We start from the raw sequence: 22,697 nt of genomic DNA, 5'->3' as shown, positions 1-22,697 counted from the left end.
ATGACCTTAATGAATCATGTGCAGCAGCTTATTATGGATAATTTTAGAACAGACCTTTTCACTTCCAAAGTAACAGAGGTTTGGTCACAAAACAAAACAAAAAAAAGATGATATTACAGGGTGGTGTTTTAATATTGTGTTTTATGTTTGTTAGCTTGGCATTTGTATGTTCAACACAATCTCATGGCAATTTGTAACTATTTTTCAGTTTGGCGAATTGGTGGCTACCAATCTGATTAGCCCCAGTTATGTTTAGTGGTGGACTTTGATGTTTTCATAAAATTGTTACATTTTCCTCTGAAATCAGGTTGTGTTACATGATTTCAAACTATTTTGTTCTGCCAAGCAAGATTTTGTTTGTACACCCTTGTTTAAAAGGGCCAAGCATGCATTAAATTCCAGTTTCCAAACAATATTAAGCAGCACAACTGTTTTCAACATTTATAAGAATTAGAATGTTTCTTGAGCAGTATATCAGAATATTAGAAAGATTTCTGAAGGATCATGTGACACTGAAGATTGGAGTAATGATGCAGAAAATTCAGCCTTTTCGCATTTAAAAATATGTGAAAATAGAAGACGTTATTTTAAATTGTAACTATATTGAACAATATTAATATTTTACTGCATTTCTGATAAAGTTTTACACTAGTGATTCTGAATTTGACATACACTGTCTGCTTACAAACAGTAACTACAATGGAAAATAAATAATAAATTAAGTTTAACTAGCACTTTATATGTTTACGTTATGTATTTACCTACGTCTGTACATATAATTAGTCTAAGTAGCAAAAGACAGTCATCACTCATTCCATAATGAGCGTAGGAGGCATAACGCCCTTTTAACACAAAGGTGAGCTGATACGCAAACCAACATTCCTGGTTCCTTGTTTGCACGAAAGTGTGTTGTGTATCGCACTGTTGTGATGATGTGCTCACGACACGTGCTGTACGGTATGCGTACTGCAAAAATAACACCACATGCTGAAAAACATCAACACACGTAGCCCACAGGACACACGTCTCCACTCGTGTAGGCAGCAGTGTGTGGCAGCGCTGCATGCAGGGACAGGACAGGTTATGCAGCGCAGGCAGATTTGGCTGAGGACCCAGAGCACTACAATGACAGCAGAGCTGACAAACACAGGTATGGAGAGACAGAGGGGGGTGCAGCCTGAGCCTACCAGAGACAGGCGGAAACAGAGATGAACAGAAAAAGAAGATAATTAAGGTGCCCTGTGACTCCCTGCTGACACAGCGCTGCTGTGTTTCGCAAACATGCAGAAACGTCTGCATTTCCTTAATGCTTCCTGCTCGCACACATGCTCAATACACTTGATTAAGCTCTCTCTAATGCTCAGGCAGTCACATTCATTTGCTCTTATGTTTCTGTGTCGACTGGGTTAGGACTGATGACTTACTCTGAGATCATTACTCTCTTAACAAGAAACAAATGATATTAACGATCAAATCATCTTCATACATCTAAAACATCAACTCAACTCACTCATCAACTAACTATGACAGGTTGTCATAACTGATAACTGGATCATGAAAAAGACTGTATAACGCAAGAATGGTCCCCCCCAAAAAAATTCGGCCATCTTTTATTCATGAGTTTCCTTCTTCAGCTAAACTCAAAAGAAGATGTTTTTATATCTCGAGTACAGTAATATTATTAAACTTGCGCACAAAAAGTTCTCACAGCTTCATAACACTGAGGTTGAAAAACTGATGTAAAATGGACTAATTTTATCGATGTCTTTACTACATTATTAAAAATAAAGGTGCTTCACGATGCCATAGAAGAACCCTTTTTGTCTAAATGGTTCCATAAAGAACCTTTAACATCTGAAGAACCTTTCTGTTTCATAAAAGGTTCTTTGTGGCAAAAGAAGGTTTTCAGATTATAAAAGGTAAGAAAGAGATGGTTCTTTAAAGAACCTTTGACTGAATGATTCTTTGTGGAACCAAAAATGGTTCTTCTATGGCATCGCTGTAAAGCACCTTTATTTTTAAGAGTGTACTGTACGTTTCTGGGCCGTTTGCAAGGTCAGAAAGCTCTCGAATTTCATAAAAAATATCTTTATTTGTGTTCCAAAGATGAACGAGGATCTTATGGGTTTGGAACGACATGAGGGTGAGTAATTAACAAAGACTATAGAATACCAAAGACATGTCACTCGTGTAGTTTTGAATGGGGAACAATGAAACGGTCATCATGGCCGCGAAGCTCCGCCTTCTTAGTGAAAGAGCCAATCGTTGATCAGTAAAGTCAGCGCGTCACTGCATCTGCCGTTAGAAGTCCCGGTTGCTATAGAAACAGCCGGCGCTCTAAGACGTGCGTTCAGTACTGCGCATGCGCACTGGCTCATCTAGCCGGAAAAATAAGCGTTTTTTTTAACGCTATTCAAGCACAAGGAACTATATTTATGAGGCAGTTCTTGTTGGATTTCTATGGAGATTACAAAGATGAAATTTAATCGTAAGTTTGGCGAACAGTTTTGGAGAATTTGATGTTTCCCCATTCAAAGAGATAGGAGCTGCACTTTGATGCCCGAGAGGCGTTTCAAAGATGGCCGCCGAGTGACATGACGTCTTAAAAGGACTTTGGTAATTAATGATAGAGTTTTCTTTTTTTGGGTGAACTATCTCTTTAAGAGAGCCGTTTGGCTGTTTGTTTACTTTTGAATGTGCATTAGCATTTGCTAAAACTGAGGGAAAACTACAGATTTCTTTTGTTTCCATGGCTTGAGCTCAAGCTTACTGTTATCGGATTTTGTTCCTGATTTGAAATTTAAATTTAATTTCACAAACATTAGATTTCTGTCTTTACTCATTCAACATATGATCTGTACTTTGATGGCTGGAAATAGCTTTATGAATAAGTCCAAATCAAACTGACTTGCCTTAACTTAGCAATGTTAAGAAGTCAAAAATGTAACCCTTAGGGGTGAATGACATATAGTAATAATTTAATAATCGACAATTAAAAAAAACAACAACTATTACTTAACCATTATTCAGAGCATTATTTATTTCAATGTCTATGCTTACGGTGCTGTCTGAAAACTCTGCTTTGGGCAAACAAGTCATAGAATCATTAAATAATAATTGTGATCCATGATGGCAAAATGAGTCGGAATGAGCAGATTTTCAAAAAAATGGTTTTTATTTTTACTTTCTTCATTAAAATACCTTCAAACGATATATGACTTGTTGGAATTGGACAAAAATAACTGAGCTACAACTGTTAAAAGGTGATAGAGTCAGCAGAGCTGATTTTAAGAAAAATGTAAGTTTAAGTTTTCTCAAGATCCCGAAGCGAAATCACCAATCAATGTTGCATATTTTCTTCCAATTCTTTTCTTAATAATAATTACTATTACTAATCACTATTTTACTTTATTTTTGTTATTAAAATAGAACAAAATGCAAATTAGCTGTAATTTAATCAAGAGCAGTGAGTGATTCAGTCTTTTAATGTTTTATTAACGATGAGACATATCTATATTAAGACCTACTGTAATGCATGAATCTAATATAGATCCACATCAGCTTTTTATGTAAGACATAACAGATTATGTTTGTGTGAATCTTGCCAAGACATACTTTACAATAATACTTTATAGGGACACTGTGCGCTTTCAGAGAGGAGCGTCTTATAGTCAGTGCAATCATTTTTTTTTTCATCAGCATGGGTTGAAAATCATATATCACTGGTTTGGACTCATGTCATCGAGGATTCAATACGAATATTCACAAAGCTGGAAGGCTGCGCTTTGCGACAATAGAACTACAACTTGTGGTGAGAAGCAGCAGCAGTAATCCAGAAGCAAGCAGAGAAAAAGGTACTCTTCTCAGAAAACATACAAATAAAGATCATTTTAGATGTTTAATTACCATTTGGAGCATTGGGATCGCTACAAAATGAACACCTTTTTTTATGAAAACCTCAAATTTGACCAAAACTGACATTTTTCACTTAAAATTAGACAGTGCGCATTCAGTCTCATTTTGTCAGCACGGGTCACAATTAGATTGCAAGAGGTCATGAGACTGAAAGATTTCATTTTTCAAACCATTTTCTTGAACCATAAAGAAAAGCCATGAGACTAATCCGCTGGCTCAAGAATGATCCACTCTGTGTTCATTTCCAATTGCTGTCATCTTTCCTTTTAATATCTTCACCCTCCACCCCCAGAACAGAGCCAACAATGTTAACAGAACAGATTGATTCAGTCATACACTATCAGATCACAATGCGTTTCCCACAGCCCTCCAGAAATTATTCAGTCATCACTCCTTAGCAGGTCAGAAGCACAGGGTCAACCTCAAACCCAACAGTCAAACTGGGCTGAGACTTGCACACATTATTAGTCTGGCCGCAAATAACATTACACACCAAAACACAACATTTACACTGTCATACTGACATGTTACGTTGTACTTTTCCACTAGGCACCAGACTCATAATGAACAGCAGTTCAAAATAGTAAACCAATTACAAGCCAAGGTTATTCAAACAGAACAAAGGTTTACATGCAAACAGCACAGAGGCCTCCAACATTCCCGCGTTGGGGTGAGCAGAGCAGCTTTGAACTTCAAACAAATGTCAAGAGATGTGTTAAAATGGCACCGGCCCAGCATGAAGCAACGCCCATCCCAACCAGACCAGCAACCTGACTGACAGCACTCTACAGGCCAGCTATTACACAAACACCAACCACACGACCTAGGCGTGCTTGTCATTCTCAGGAACATGGCAGTGCAGCGGAGACACGCTATCATTTCCCCAAACCAGAATTACTCGTTCTCCTGATTACTCAAATAGAGCTCCTTAGGATTTTAAAGCTAAACAAGTGGTTGTCTGTTCAAGACGGTCATGGGATCTTCCAAGGAACGCATGGAGGTCAATGAAATACTGGCAAAACAAACACAGTTTGGTGGGAATGAGTTTTGGCTTCGTGCTCCACAACACTGGGATTATCAGTGCAGCTGTTTTTACATTAACAATGTAATCAATATTCAATTTTTCAAAGCCAAGTATGAAGCTCATCAAGTTGATGTTTTTAAGCATTTTACATTTATTTCAAAATAATAACTCAAGGCAGTAATCATTTTAAAAATGTTTTATTTGTGAACTTATGTTCAGCTTTTCTTTTTGATAGTTAACTTTTATGTATTTTTACATTTTTCGGGTCACCAAAACTCTATAAATATTGGTCACAGACACTGAGATTTATTTTAAATTTCACCAAGGCAATTACTCATTAAAAACTCCCACAGACTGTGGGATATTTAAATGTGAGTTGTTTGACTGATTCGCAAATGCAAAACACGCACAAACACAAGAGGCGGGATTTATCGCATCACAGCCAATCATAACCAGTCATATCGCGATGGAGGCATTTCCTCCTCTCACATGACTTTCCCGCATTCATTCTCAATTACCTCCCACCAAATTCACCACACACTTTAGGGGGTCTGTTAAAACTCAATGGGCTTAGGCTTTACCTGCTGGTTTTGCTGTTATTTATATGATTTATATACACTTTTAAATCATATACTTTGTAATATTGGCGTTGTTTCCTCCTACACACTTGGAAACATAAATCAATTTAAAATAAAAAGTCCAAATGTGACCCTGGACCACAAAACTTTAAGTAGCACTGGTATATTTGTAGCAATAGCCAAAAATACATTGTATGGGTCAAAATGATCAAAATAGTTTTTTCTTTAATGCCAAAAATCATTTGGACCATGTAGATCATGATCCATAAGGATATTTTGTAAATTTCCCACCATACATATATCAAAGCTTAATTTTTGATTAGTAATGTGCATTGCTAAGAACTATATTTGGACATCTTTAAAGGCGATTTTCTCAATATTTTAGTGTTTTTGCACCCTTAGATTCCAGATTTTCAAATAGTTGTATCTTGACCAAATGTTGTCCTATACTAACAAATGCATCAATGGAAAGCTTATTTATCCAGCATTCAGGTCATGTATAAATCTCAATTTCATAAAATTGACCTGGTTTTGTGGCCCAGGGTCACAAATACATAAAACACACGCTAACAACTAAACATCACAGAGTCAGTTTCAGTTTGGTTGAACTGATGACATTACAATGCACTCCCCTATATTTACACTGGTTTACAAATATTTCAATCATTCACAACCATGCTATTATTCTCTGACATCACTGTTCAATGCAACCACAGTAGTGTTTGTTTTTCTAGGAATGTATAAGACTCTAATTATTATTTACAACTAAATTTTCATTAAAAAGGAATTTAGTTGTTATTCAAACATTCACTACAGCGATGAAACCTCTGGGCCTTAAAATATCTCCGAATAAAGACAGCTGATACACTCTTCTGCTTCTTGTATTTCTTCTTGTATTTCAGTCTGGTATAAGATCCATTGTGGAGCAACAATGAAGCAATAGAGAACAATACCAGCATTTCCTGTTCTCTGGATAAAGTATAATCCAACCATTGAGACAGGTAAGGTGAGGCAGCAGCCCACTAAAATGACTCAGCATTATAGAAAAAGACAACTGATTGTTTTGAAATACACAACACTGCTCACTATTACACACTACTAGCTGCTCAAAAGTTTGGATTTTTCTTCAAGAAATGAAGACTTTTATTTAGCACGGATACATCAAAAGTGATCAAAAGGGCTTTTAAAAATAGATTACAGTTTTTAAAATATTAAACAGCACCACTGTTTTCACCATTGATAAAAGTAAGAAAGCAAATCAGCATATTAGAATATTTTCTAAAAGATCATGTGACTGAAGATGAGAAATGATACTGAGAATTCAGCTTTACATCACAGGAATAAATTACATTTAAAAAAATATTAAAACAGAAAACAGTTATTTTAAATTTTAAAAATATTTCAGAATTTTTACTGTATTTTTTAATCAGAAAATGCCTGTCTGCACTGGAATTGAGAGCCTTGCCCAACCTGGTAATTAGAAGGAGATGTCAACATGCTGTTAGCCATGTAGTGAATATGCAATTGAGCACTGAGAGCAGAATGACTACCATTAGACCTTTACAACTGACATTATACTAGCTCAAGACACTCCCGTCCAGTCTGCACACACACACACACACACACACACACACACACACACACACTGTCTGCTCAACTGCACTGCTAATTAACTAATCAATATGACATTCACAACATGATTCGGACTGTCATCCCAGAGGCCTTGTGCATGTGTGTGTGTGTGAGAGAGAGAGAGACTGTGTATTTGCTAAATAAACAAGTGAAGGTCTCCCGAGAACCAGCAAGGAACTCGGCGTTCACAGTCATGTTTAAACCGGCCGCTTCACGCAGTTTCAGAGCAGTGTGAGCTTGATATTTGACAGAAACATAATGAGTGTGCTTAGGGTGTCTTTGAGGAGTACAATACATACAGTGCAAATATAATTTACACTGTCCTCCCTCAGGTAGCCTGTCTGTATCTCAACTCTGTCTCATGTCTCTGCGGGTTACTAGGGTATAAAGTACAGCGTTCTCTCTGAACTCATTAATGATTAAGCAGCCACAGAAAGAGGCTACTTTTAGGATACTGACTCACTCTGTAGTTAAAGCTTTGGGGTTTTTGAGATACACTGTACAGTCCACATTAAATGGGTGCTTGTGGGTAATTACAAGACAATGATTTCTCAGCAAGATTTTTGAAAACCAAATTAATAACTTTATTATTAACAAGAGTAAATAACGGACTGACACAGAAGAGAAGAACTTGTTGAATAAAGTTGTTACTTCTGTTTTCTTTTCTTGTAGCTTCATAACAATATGGTTAAACCACTGATGTCACATGGACTATTTACATGACATCTTTGCTATCTTTTTGGGTCTTGAACATGTCAATTGTGTTGCCATCTATGCAGGGTCAAAAAGCTTTCGGATTTCATCAAAAATATCTTAATTTGCGTTCTGAAGATGAACAAAGGTCTTACAGGTTTGAAACGTAATTAATGACAGAATTAAAAAATCTATTTTTTCCCCCTCTTCAGTCATGTCTTATCTCACTTAAGGCACAAAGTGTGCCAAAAATACTCCCATTTTAATGTATTCCTTTTTACACACTCTCATCTCTTGCCTGTTGCTGAGCAGGGGTTTGATATTAGCTCAGAAGTAATTGACATCTCATTTTCTGCTCACAGTGCTAATCTGAGCTCATGCCTGCATAGGGATGCTAAATGAAATGATGAGAGAATAGTTGAGTTCATTGGTTTTTGTAAGTGCAGCAGAAGCTGCTAAGTAAGTTGATGAAAAGATCTGTCGGACTGATGTATGCAGAGATGAATTATGGTCAAGCAAGGCCTCGGAGCTCCAGCCACTTGGCTTTTTCTGAGCAGCTCTATGTGATGCACTTTAATTTCCACACAAGAAATGGGTCGGATGTTTATAGGTACCATAAAAATGTATTTCAAAAAATATATAATAATTTGTATATAAAATTTGTACATATTGATATACTGTATATATACACTACCAGTCAAAAGTTTTTGAACAGTAAGATTTTTAATGATTTTTAATGTCTCTTCTGCTCACCAAGTCATTTATTTGATCCAAAGTGCTGCAAAAACAGTAGAATTTTGAAAATGTAAATTTTTTTTTTACTGAATATATTTTAAAATGTAATTTATTCCTGTGATTTCAAAGCTGAATTTTTAGCATCATTACTCCAGTCACATGATCCTTCAGAAATCATTGTAATACATTTACATTTATTCATTTAGCAGACGCTTTTATCCAAAGCGACTTACAACTGGGAATACAACAAGTGATTCATCCTAAGGAGGCAGATCAACATAGGAAGTGCTCAAAAATACCATATATCTCAGGCATTGTTAGATGAGTGCTGGATAGAAAGGGAAGTAATATTCTGGAAAGTAATATTCTGATTTGCTGCTCAAAAAACATTTATTATTATTATTATTATTATGTTGAAAACAGCTGAGTAGATTTTTTTCAGGTTTCTTTGATGAAAAGAAAGTTCAGAAGAACAGCATTTATCTGAAATAGATATCTTTTGTAACATTATAAACGTCTTTATCATCACTTTTGATCAATTTAAAGTATCCTTGCTAAATAAAAGTATTCATTTGCTCCAAAAAAATTATACGGACTCCAAGCTTTTGAATGGTATAGTGTATAATGTTACAAAAGCTTTTGATTTCAGATAAATGCTTATAAATAAAGATTTATGATAAATCTTTGGATCTTTCTATTCATCAAAAATCCTTAAACAAATATAATTAAATATTGATAATAATAATATTAATAATAAAATGTCTCTTGAACAGAATCATGTGACTAGAGTAATGATGCTGAAAATTTAGCCTTGATCACAGAAATAAATTACATTTTAAATTATATTCAAATACAAAACAGTTATTTTAGATAGTACAAATATATTTTTTTAAATTACTGTTTTTGCTGTACTTTGGATCAAATAAATGCAGGCTTGGTGAGCAGAAGAGAAGTCTTTAAAAAGCATTAAAAATCTTACTGTTCAAAAACTTTTGACTAGTAGTGTATATATAAACCTCCAAACATAGCAAAAATGACAAAAACTAAAAAATTACTAAAACTTTAGCTACAATTAAAATGAAGAAAGGGAATCTTTCAAATCTATAACGTATCTCAATGATGAAATAACAATGTTTAGCATGAATGAGCAATTGATTATGGGCATGTAATTGATTAATTTGGAAGTTATGGATGAGTAATGTGCTGTGTTTTTTTAACAATTAACTTAACAACAAATACCTAACTTTGAATTACAAATAACCCTTCAGATCAAGCATGGCATTACTGTATTAGAAAAGACTATCATCTGAAGGTGCGACCAGCTATTTACAAATAGTAAATAGCATGTTACTTTCGACATATTTAAAATAATTAGTCATTTAATGTAACACACTATTTTTAGTTACATCCTCCAACACTATTGGGACCGTCATCTGCATAGAAAATCTGCTGTAGTGCTCTTTCTCTAGGTCATTGACCTGGCAGGGAAAGGTATGACGAGTCTTGGAGAGTGAACCTGCTGCTCTCTCAGTGTTTTTAAACTCAACACAGGCCTCAAGACTCTCAGCCCTCTGACCTTTCTGCGGTTGTGTAACTAAACACTGGAGATAAAGGAAACCTTGGATTGGCTTATTGTGCCTTCTCTCCTGCATTTCTGGTTCACAGATGTGAGAAAAAGGAGTTTTAATGTTCATCAATGAAGAGATATACAAAATTCAAGCTGGCAAGCAGCGAGTCATCTAAACGAGTGTGATAGAGCCTTGCTTACATCTGAATGATTAAGTACAGAGTTATAAACAGTCCGTGAACCCACTCCCCCTCATGTAACCACACAGCAGCTTCTCTGCATCTGCCTGAACAGCCCTTTTTATTTACTTCAAAATTAACCCTTGCGACGCACACAGAAATGGACTTTGGTAGTGCCATGTTACTGTGATGCTAATGGACAAATAAACTGCTATAGACCTTTTTCCTGAGTAAACGATGAGCGCCGCCATTACGAATTCTAACGTCAGATTGAATGCTTTTCTGTTCCGGTTTCCATAGGAACCCATTCAAATAGCGTCCATCTGTTTTTAATGTAGCTAACGTCCGCTGCTTCGTGTCATCTACACACTCATTAAAGTGAGGCACTGACAAATGACGGTCATTGCGACATTGCCAAGTGATGGCGCTATGGAGCCATGTGCTTTTTAAAAACATTTTAATAGGTTTAACATTAGTTTATTAGCTCGGAATATACCCTAATTTGACTAGAAACAATGCAGACCGGAAATGCAAAGCATTCTTTCAGTTAAGAGTCGGACTTACTTCTGTGTTCAGGAAAAACGTCTATACTTCGATATACCATGGCACTGAATGATTATCATATTTACATGCCAGGATAAAGAGCACAACAGTCACCGCCTATTATTTCTGCGGTCTTGGTTCTGGAAGCAGTTTTCCCAATGATTTGCTCCTTCAAACAATTCTTCACTAAGGCATTCTAACACTTGATGCAAACCAGCTCTAGCTCTTTTAAAACTCATTTAAAACTTTGATTTAAAACAAAAAAATGAATGAAAATAAAAAGAAAAATTAAAGTACATATCATATTCTGTTTAAAAGCTTGCTAAGACTGTTTTTTTAGGTCTCATGCTCACCAAGCTACACTTATTTGATCAAAAATACAGTTAAAACAGCAATATTATAAAAATTTTAAAGAAAAGTTTCCTATTTTAATGTTATAAAATGTAATTTTTTTTCTGTGATGCAAAGCTAAATTTCAGCATTCATTACTCCAGTCTTCAGGGTCACATGATCCTTCAGAAATCATTATAATATGCTGATTTGCTGCTCAAGAAACATTTATTAATAATAGGTGCTTAGGCACCTATTGTAATCATTGGCGTTGGTATTATTATGTTGGTTTGGAAAGTCAACATACTGTTATTCTATTTAAACATATTATCATTATTATTCTCATCCGAAATTTTCCAAACGCTATTCCTCCTAGGGCTTTAATGCCACAATCCCCAAACTTGGCAGAGACCTGGGCCCTGACCACGAGATTGTTGCTATATCTTTTGATCAGACTTACAGTTTATTTATTATTCATTTTTGAACATGAAAAATTTCCCATAGACTTGCATAGGCTGAGAAAAAATGCACCCTCTAAAGGAGCAATTCCACTTCACTGAATGGAAAAATGTCCCATAGACTTACATAGGCTGAGACAAAATGCGCCCTCTAAAGGAGCGATTCCACTCCACTCAACAGCAAGTACTGCTCACTGCAGAGCCAAATGGCCTCCAGCTCCACCTCTCTTGATGTCCAGCTCCACCTCTGAGTGAACAAATGGGTGGAGTTAAGGTTAGGGATAGGGTAAGGGGTAGGGTTAGGGTGTGGTTAGGTGTCTATCTCCACCCATTACCTCCATCGAGGGAGAGCTGGAGCTCCAGCTCCTCCCATATGGCTCTGCAGCGAGCACCCAACAGGCGAGTGGTGACCTACTTTCACTTTGAAATCGGTGGAAAATGCAAATAAATACCGCCTTTAAAATTAAAATATTCAAGTGATTTAATTCAAAATATCCATTAGAACACATCAAGACATAAATTCAGCTGTTTGTGAGCTGTTTTATTCAAAACCGAAAGCTTTCCTTCAGCGCGTATACATGCCTTCAGCGCGTACATTCTCTGTATATGTGGCCACAAACGACATCATTTGCACGAATTTGACTGCCTTTAAAATTAAAATATTACAGCAATTTAATTCTAATTATAAAACGGTTAGTTCCATTCCTCAATTCTGATTGGTCAGCAGCTGTGTCGTATTCATGATACGGCACTGCTATGACCGCTTCACTCAACGGTTTTGTGTATCATTGACCCCCCTTAGCAACGTAAACACATCTGGAGCAGTTAGGGACTACTTTTTACAGCGGAAGGCAGTTAATGATTTTACTTTATGAAAACATACAACTTAATAAATTAATATATACAGTGTTTTTGATTTTAATATTTTTATTGTGTGGTAACCGTTTTATAAAAGCAATAAGGTACTTGAGGCCGTGCTGTATCGTGAATAAATCAGTTAGAGACTCCAAATTTGCTATGGTAAATTTTAGAAGCAAAATATTTTTCCCTCTGATTCTGTCATTCATGTAGAGTCAAATGGACATCAAAATTTAAAATGCTACGGATCAAGATTTTTCTGAATTTTTTGTTTAAAAAAATTCAAACTCGTCCTAGATAGTTTTTAAATTTTTTTGTCAATTTTCACCAAAATTGGCTCAGATCATCTTTAGACAACACTGGCAAAAAGGTATGGAATAAGCAGAAACGGACACTATATCCATGAGGCTATATCTCTGCAACACTTTAGCGCATTCAGACCAAACTTGGTTTGTGTTATAACAACATTACCTGAGGCTATCTGCACAGTTTCGACAGATAAGAAAAATGGCTATTTTTGCTATTGGCTATTCAGTCCAACATGCCAAGACCAATATCTGCCATTTTGGTCATATTTTACAAATCCATTGCCGTATTGTTTACGAAACTTGGTATTGTGTCTTCTTCGGCACCATGACCTGATGTTACTCCAAATGTTTACAAAGACTAAATCAAAATTTGCTGTCAAAAATGAACACTGATATAGAAGTTGATTAGTCAAAGCATTCTCGAACAACATGCAAATGAATTTGACGAAGAGTAAGCTAAAATGGACACTATATCCATGAGGCTATATCTCCGCAACACTTTAGTGCATTCAGACTGAACTTGGTGTGTGTTATAATAACCATGGTCTGAGGCTACCTGGATAGTTTCGGCACAGCATCACCTAGTGGTCAAGAGATAAGTAAAATGGCTTTTTTGCTATTGGCTATTCAGTGCAACATGCCAGACCCAATATCTGCCATTTTGGGCTTATTTTACAAATCCATTGGCGTATCATTACGAAACTTGGTGTGTGTCTTCGGCACCATGACCTGATGTTACTCAAAATGTTTTGGGGTTAAAAGTTACAATAATATTTCCAAAAATGCTAATAACTTTGTTTTGCTTTCTTTTTTTTAAGATTTATTTTTGCCGTTTTTTGCCTTGATTAAGACACGATAGAGAGCAGACAGGGAGTGAAGTGGGAGAGAGAGAGGGGGAAGGGATCGGGAAAGGTCCTCAGGCCAGTATTCGAACTCAGGACACCCGTAGCACAACAGAGCTATATATAGACACACTTGCCCACAAGGCTATTGGCGCCGACTTGACCTTGTTTAAAAAATGACTTTTTCGAACTCCTCCTAGACACTTTATCTGATTTTTAACAAATTCAAGTCAGATCATCTTCAGACTGTGTGGACAAAAACCTATGGATGTCATCTCAGTAGACAAAACCGTTTTTGTACAGCACCACAACAAATTTAAGGCATGATGCCAAAATGACTCTGAGGCTGTATCTCTGCAAAGCTTTGACAAATTGACACCAAACTTTGTGTGTGCCATTGTCACCTCACACAGAACACACCACATTGATTTGATAACACGCCACCTATTGGTCAAAAATTATAACCAATTAAATCATATTACTAGTGGTCGAATTTACGATTTTTCAGCCATTTTCACTAAAATTATCTTAAAATGGCTTCAATTACTCATTGCTGCAGTTGGTCTTCTTGCTGCCTTGCTTGTTCTGTAACGCTTGGCCCCGATAATTGCTGCTTGCAGCTATATTTTATTATTCTTACTGAAAACAATTGTGCTGCTTGAAGCATCCCTGCTAAAAATGATCAATTTCTTTCAAAAAATCGTACTGACACCAAATAAATATATACAACTATATAAATATATAAGTAGTTTGAAAGGGTAGAGAGACTCGATTGAGATTTTAGCAATGTCTGGTGGGTGTGGATGCTCACATAGCTCTTTTTGCCATAATTTGTTTCCATAGTAACAGTGACTTGTCTGATTGGTGGATCTTTCTCTTCAGGATTATATGAATGAGTAAAAAACAAAACATGTGTATCATACCGTTGGAGAGGACCGTAGTTCTGGGGGTCACATCCAGGTCTAGGGGGGGTCTGAAGGGGTAACCCCACAGAGTGGACACAACACAAAGCAACAGCAGGAATGGCAGCCATGCACTATGGGTCAACATCTTCAGCATCAGCAGTCTGACCAGGAGGGGTGAGTACCACGAGACCGCCGCTCACCCCTCCTCTCAAGGGAGCAGGACGTCAATCACGGCGTCTCTTAAGACCGTTTCCTCTGGTACGCACAAATGCTGCTGTTTTACTCTTCTGCGCTAAATTATAAAACAGCTCTTTCTTCCTCAAGCACTTCACTCTGCAAAACCAGAAAAAACAAGAGGGTTAGGACAGGTACAGAAATGACTAGTCAGTTGCTGATGTCATACTTAAGCTGACATGTGATCAGGTGAAGCGTGTGTTCTGACGCTTAATCAGATTTCTCGTATAACACAATTTAACTGCGTTTCTCTGCCCAGATCGCCCAAGGACAACCAGCTATCAAGATTCTCATGTTTGCATGGAACAAAGGAACGTGGGCATGTTAAAAGGAAACCAGTGCACCCTGTGGCACTAAAAGGTTACCCTAATAGGAATTAAGTTTTCTTTACAAATCTAAAAAAGACAGTGACACATGCACAAAGCACATGGACACCCAGAGGTACGTCAAAGTGAAGATCAAAGGCTTTATTGGATGCAACGCCGCATTCAGTGACACCGACCTTTCAGGCCTTTAATCCTGAGCTGTGTCTGAGGTGACTGCGTTGAATAACAAACTGGTGATTAATGTATGACAACTGAGTAGTGTGAGTGCTAATCCAAAAGAGCCAGGACTTCACCCAAATATCACAAACTCAGTGGGAGCTCATCTCTGACTTCCCTCACCTTGCATCAAAAGCAGGTCGGATTAGTCTGGAAATGCTCTGGAGTTTTTACATTCGTGTTTGGAGTTCATGAGAACTAAGAGAGCATAAATAAGCATATGCACCAGTCAGTGGAAATTAGTTTAGTTACAGTTCAAAGTTTTTTTTTAAGAAATAATACACAGCAAGGATGCATTACATTGATCAAAAGTGACAGTAAAGACATTTGTAATGTTGCAAAAGATTTATATTTTAATACTGCTCTTGTATATCACCATTTCTACAAAAAAAAGGAAATAAATAAATCTATGAGACTTCACTCAAAACTCTTTCTGACCCCAAATTTTTAAATGGTAATGTAATATAAAAAATACTGTGAAAAAACAAAAAACAATTCGTGATTGACAAAAAGGTTTTATCGTTTTAATAGGGTTTTTATTTTCTTTTTCATCTTTGCCTGATTATAAGAAGGTGTATTTGTCACCCATGATTCATTTATGCTATTAGCACCCATTAATAGGGATTATTGAGATTAAGCATTATTAGAGAAGTATTAATAAACATGACAGTTACTATGAGTCCCACCTTATGCGGAATAAAACAGCTTTTTAAAAGTCACTGATATGACTGAAGTTTTCATTTAATGTGAGTAGTGATCGGCGATATGACCAAAATGCTATATCACGATATGAGCAATTTTATTTCACGGTATTGATATATATTACTATAGTTTTCAACATTTTTGAGAAAAAAAAGACGAAAAAAAAAAACAAAACTCAATCTCACTGAAGACAAGTAAACAGTCAGTGATTAAATAAGAATAAGAAACTAATTACAAGAAATATGACCCCCAAAAAAACTAGAGTAGAACCAGGGTTTCTGCAGGATTTTAAAGATTAAATGCAAGACTTTTACAGACCAGGCTTAAAGTTAATCCCAGACTAAAATGTTTGAGCAATCTCAACCTCAAGCCATATCTTGCTCCAACATATCTTAAAATATGCCATAGCTCTGTCTCAAGATGCACACCTGTAATGGTTTCTTCTAAGGCATTTTTTAAAAGCCGCCTAAATATCTTGATTTAACTAAGGCCTAGTCCTGGCTTAAGCTAAACCCTGTCTGTGAAACCAGGCCTTTAAGACCTTTTTTAAAATTAATACCATATTAATTCCATTAGGCAGTGTCTGCTGAAAAAAAAAAACAGCTAAAACTGGCTGGTTGTATAATGTTGCTGGTTTTATAATGTTTAGCAGGCTGGTTTTAGAGAGGTTTTGGCCAATTCATCCAATCATTGCCTGTGAGACCAGCTAGAACAACCAGCTAAAACCAGCTTGACCAGCCGAAACTAGGTGCTTCCAGCTTAAACCAGCTAAGACCAGCCAACCATCTTAGGCTGGTTTTAGCTAGGGGCGTATAAATTCTAAAATTACTGTAAAAGGCATGATTTACAGTTCAGATACAAGTTTTCACAAAAACGAAGTTTTATAAAATGCTAAACTTCACAATTCAGTCTTTAAACCATTTTTAAAAAAATGGATGAGTTAGAATTATTATCATATTAATTTAAACAATTATTACCAAATATTCTATTATATTAAATAAATAACATTTTACTGTTCAGATTTTTATAATGTATTATCTTCCCATCAATCCACCAGTTCACATGTTTGCAGGGTATAAACATGGGTCGATTTTCGCATTTGTCTAAATGAAAACAACAGGCTTATTCATTCTCTTCCAGCAGGTGGCGCTTTTGGAATGGCTGAAATATAACTGTTTCCCAGGTAACAGCAGTGCACAAAGCAGCGCAGCAGCTGACTTTCAATGGTGCAGCACTCATATTCAATAAAATCATAACCTTTTCAAGTTTAATCATCACATTAAGCCATATCGCAATTCTGATCTTTCCATCCCCAAATTTAAGACCTCTTGAAATCATAATTAAGACTTCCTTGTACAATTTAAGACAATTTATGGCCTTAAAAAGTCTTAAGTCCTAAATTTAGTTGTATGAAATTTAAGGAAACCCTGAGAACAAATAAATAAGTAATGCTACATACATTGTACAAAGTAATCACATGTATAAAAACATGCATATTCTTTACTGTGTAAATTAAATATTAATTACTTCTTATTAAAGTAACAAAAGTGATTTAGTCAAGAGCAGTGAGAGGTTTTCTCTCTTTTGTTTTTTGATTAACATAAATGACAGACAGCAGGAATATTAGACTGCTATCACTTTAAGAGCTGCCTGGATCCAGTATACTCATGTGTTTTCTTTATGAGCTGTTGGCTTTCACTCAAGACCTAAATTACAGTGTTTACGAGGAAACTTGCAAAGATGGGCCTTTTGATACATACAAGTGTGTGTATTTAACCGATCGAAGGCCTAAAAAGCGTCAAAAATAAAGTTCAAAACTTAAAATATCTATCAAAAACGACTATTCACTTCTTTAGATCTAAAACTTTTTTACTGCATCATTTAGATCAAATTAGTCTCCATGCTGACACTGTCCTTACTATTGTTGTGCTGTTTGGTCATGACTGACCTGTAAGAGAATAGTTGTTACTTAAAAAGGAAGAGTCAATGTCCTTGTGTGTGTGTGTGTGTGTGTGTGTGTGTGTGTGTCTGATGTGATTTAGGAGGACAGTGGCCTGAGCATCCAACTGTTCGCCTCCCTCCGTCCATTACTCTAACACACTCAGTCCCTCTCTTCTGTAAACAATCCAGACTTCTCCCCCTCTCTCAGATAAACACACTCTCGCTCCCTCATTCCATTAAATAAGCTTACGCACCAGATGAGCGCTGTTTTCTTTTCTCTCTATCTCCTACTCAGAAAGCACATTCCCAGTGGCTTTCTAGGCCACCGTATTCTTGTTCATTCAAAACTTTTGTACTCCTTTTCTCTCTGTATAAATGAAATACACAAAACAAACGGTCTCAAACATAACTGCACAGATGTGCTCGAATTCACACCTGCTATAGATCAGGACTCAGCAGTAATGTGCCAGAGAGGTTTATCAGATCAGCATCCCTCAACAGAAACAATATAAGAGCAAAGCTGAAACAATGTCAAATTTTTGTAGTTTTTGGAAGAAGTCATTTATGCTTGCCAAAGCTGTATTTATTTGATTAAAAATACAGTAAATACTGTGAAATATTAATACAATTTCAGACTACAGTTCTCCATATAAATGTATTTTAAAATGTAACTTATTCCAGTGATGAAAGCTGAATATTTAGCATAATTACTCCAGTCTTCAGTGTCACATGATCCTTCAGAAATCATTTTAATATGCTGATTTTCTCAATAAACTTTTTTTTATTACTACCAATATTGAAAACAGTTGGGCTGCTTAATATTTTTTGTTTTTTTTTAGCATTCTTTGATAAATAGAAAGTTCAAATGAACAGAATTTACTTTAAATAGAAATGTTTCATAACACTATATTTTGTAACACTATTCCAACAATGTGAGCAAAGCTGAAACGTCACACAATTAAAAATACGCTTTAATTTTTTTTGTTGTTAAAGAAGTCACTCCCCAAAGCTATATTAATTTAATCAAAAATACAGTAAATACTGAACTATTATTACAATTTAAGATTACAGTTTTCCATGTGAATACATTTTAAAACGTAATTTATTACTGTGATGCAAAGCTGAATTTTCATTATCATTACTCCATTCTTCAATGTCACATGATTTCTTTCAGAAACCATGCTGCCTTTTTCTTGTTTTAGCATTCTTTGATGAATGTAATGTTCAAAAGAACAGAATTTATTTTAAATAGAAATGTTTTGCAACACTATATCTTTACTGCAACTTTTGGTCAATTTAATGTGTCCTTGATTAATAAAAATAATAATTTCTAATTGTCCGTTCATTTAAGTTGTAGGGCATATAATATTGTACAAATAATCATTAAATAGTTTACATATTATAATATGATTTAGAAATTCAATATTATGACAGCGTCACACATTTTCTTACATTTGATTAGGGACCTAAAAATGTGTAAATCTGACATTTTTCTTAATTTTACATAATAAAATTCTGATTTAAATATTCCATATCCTAAAGCACTTTCATTTCTTACTATATATATGATAATTTCTGTTTGCTCTTATCATGTTGCTCAAATCATTTTGACAAATTTAATCAGACGAAAAAGCCTTATTGGTTTTAATAAAAGAGTGATATTTCATCACTAAAATATGCTTTGAAAGGTCTGTGCAGCCCCTGAAGGAATTTTATGTCAACAAAGCATTAGCCGATATGACAGTATGCGGTATTAAATATCACTGAAAGTTTCAGGAATCAAATAACTTTTCTGCTGAAGCGCTCGGAGAACAGCGTGGATTGAATAATACTTTGGTGCAAAACTAGAATCCACTTTAAGTGTAAGAGGTTTATGAAAGAAATCCATTATCGGATTATAACTACACAACCATCAGCGGTATTATTATTCAACCAATTCAGATGTCCTAGACAGAATGAGGAGAACTATAAAGAAAGAAAGAATAGGTCAGACACATGAGAGGCCAAATCTTCCCAGTGGAAAATCTCTTAGCTCCAACACCATAAGAAAGCAAATGAAAGCATATCAATTGGTGCCCACTGTAGCCCACAGCGACAGCTCCAGATCAGCACAGTGGTCACATCAGAGAGCTCCTAAAGAGATCAGTCAAACACACACTGCTATTCCTCATTCTGCTTTCAGAGCTGGAGAAATGGGCCAAAGCCAATTCCAGACAATGAAAGATCAGCTGCGAATCGATTTAAAAATAAATTGTTGAGTTGTACAACAGGATTCATGGTATCAGGCTATAGGATGGACAAGAATTGAGCAGCTGCAGAGAGAAAATGATAGCTCTGTTTCTAAAGCAGCTCAGCTGAACAGGGACTGCATGAGACCCTTCATGCATCTTTAACCAGCTGTCAGTCACTTGTGCACATTTACATGTGAGTTTAAGGGTCAGTCGCCTTAAAAGAGAGCGAGAGCGGTACTGACAAGCACACTAAATTCATATCATGATTTCATGGATGTAATCGAATGACAGTGACATGCTATATTCAATGAATTAAGGACCTGCAGAGTTTGTGAATGGAGGAGGATATCAAGGCAACCTCTGGAAATTAAAAATGTGTATCAGATGGCATTTATGCCAAGTGCAGTTAGAATTCTAAAGGCTGAGACATGAATATTGATATGCATGCATACACCCTATACGAATGTGTGTATTAGGGTCGTTTCCTCTAAGGCAGCAAGGGGGGCAGTGTCTCCTCAAAATATTGGATGAGAAAAAAATAGCATAATATAGCATGATAGCACAAAAATAAAACAATGCAAATATTACAAAATATGACAAAGCATTTAAATCACTCGTTTGTCTAAAGTAAAACTATCCAATATGAGTTTTAACAAACCACCTAAAGCATGCAGTGAGTTTGGTGGGGGGTAATTGAGAATGAATGGGGAAAAGTCACGTGAGAGGAGATCATTCCTCCATCGCGATGTGATTGGATATGACTGGAGGTTCATGCAATAAATCCTGCCTCGTGTTCATGCGCATTGCAGATTCGCAAATAATTTTGAATGAACAATATGTGACCCTGGACCACAAAACCAGTCTTAAGTAGCATGAGTATATTTGTAGCCATAGCCAAAAATACATTGCATTGGTCAAAATTATCGATTTTTCTTTTATGGCAAAAAAATCATTAGGATATTAAGTAAAGATCATGTTCCATGAAAATGTTTTGTAAATTTCTTGCTGTAAATATATCAAAACTTAATTTTTGATTGGCAGTATTGCTATGAACTTCATTTGGACAACTTTATGGGTGATTTTCTCAATATTTGTGACCCTGGACCACAAAACCAGTCTTAAGTCGCTGGGGTATATTTGTAGCAATAGCCAAAAATACATTGCATGGGTCAAAATTTTTGATTTTTCTTTTATGCCAAAAATCATTAAGAAATTAAGTAAAGTTCATGTTCCATGAAGATTTTTTGTAAAATTCCTACTGTAAACATATCAAAATGTAATTTTTGATTTGTAATATGCATTGTTAAGAACCTAATTTGGACAACTTTAAAGGTGATTTTCTCAGTCTTTTAGATTTTTTAGCATCCTCAGATTTCTGATTTCAAATAGATGCATCTCAGTCAAATATTGTCCTATCCTAACAAACCATACATCAATAGAAAGCTTATTTACTGAGCTTTCATATGATGTATAAATCTCAGTTTTGTTAAATTTAACCTTATGACTGGTTTTGTGGTCCAGGGTCACATTTTGATTTTGTGCCACCCTCAGATTTCAGATTTTCAAATAGTGTATCTCTGCCAAATATTGTTCTATCCTAACAAATACATTAACATTAAGATGTGTAAATCTCAATTGCACAATTGACCCTCATGACTGGTATTGTGGTCCAGGGTCACATATAATGGCATTAATGAGAAGACTAATAAAAGTAGTAAGTAAACAACTCACACACTTAGATATAAAAACCACTTTGTCAAGTCAAAATCAAACCTCAAATGTCCTGAAAACATGATCAGTGTGTATTTTTAGTGAGCAATCAGCTTACTTAAGCAATCTTTAAGCAATCAGCTTAAAAATTAAAGGCACCAATATTTACTGAGCTTTGATGACTGATGATTATTATTTTGGAATTAATTGAAATGCTTAAAACACTAAACTGATGAGATATATACTTGGTCTTACTGAATAGAATAGCTTATTAATTGTACAATTAACTGACAGTTTTCCACTTGTGGATGACAAAGGAACTAACTGACAACCAGAATTTGACATTTAAACATTTACAAAACCTTGAACTAATAGCAATTCAATAACAAAGTATCGGTTCAAGGCCTTTTGAGCCTCCTGACAAATCAGCCTAATAATCTTCCACAGAAATTCAACAGCACATCCGCCATCTATTTCATCATCAATGAAACAGGATCCATCAATATTCCACCACACGGAAATGAACAAAGAAAGCAAATAAACAACTTTTCTTAGAGCCCACTAAGGTTAGCTTAAGATATCAGTACAGCAACTAAAACAGTGTTTGGCTTACAAATGAGAATTGCTTAATTATGCAAGCCGTCTTTCACAAAAATGTCATTCTTGCATGCATAGGACCTTGAGGATAAGCAATGATAGTAGCCGATTGTACACTGGGTCATTGACCGGATGCTAAATCACATGAGGGACTGTCTTTTTTCAGTTGCTGA

The 22,697-nt window shown here is 35.7% G+C and overlaps 1 protein-coding gene across 1 annotated transcript in view; it reads right to left on the bottom strand.

Annotated features, from left to right (window-relative positions):
• The window catches only part of sema4ga (sema domain, immunoglobulin domain (Ig), transmembrane domain (TM) and short cytoplasmic domain, (semaphorin) 4Ga), a 55,139-nt gene that overhangs the window by 29,921 nt on the left and 2,521 nt on the right, over positions 1–22,697 (bottom strand). The window contains exon 2 of the mRNA XM_073834135.1: positions 14,586–14,900. Within this exon, the coding sequence (XP_073690236.1) occupies positions 14,586–14,721 (136 nt within the window). The 5' untranslated portion in view covers positions 14,722–14,900. The remainder of the gene's footprint in view (positions 1–14,585; positions 14,901–22,697) is intronic.

The sequence above is a fragment of the Garra rufa genome, chromosome 2, assembly GCF_049309525.1.
Source record: "Garra rufa chromosome 2, GarRuf1.0, whole genome shotgun sequence".
Lineage (NCBI taxonomy): Eukaryota > Metazoa > Chordata > Actinopteri > Cypriniformes > Cyprinidae > Garra > Garra rufa.
Note: the sequence above shows the minus strand (reverse complement) of the source record. Positions and strands in the feature narration are given on the sequence as shown.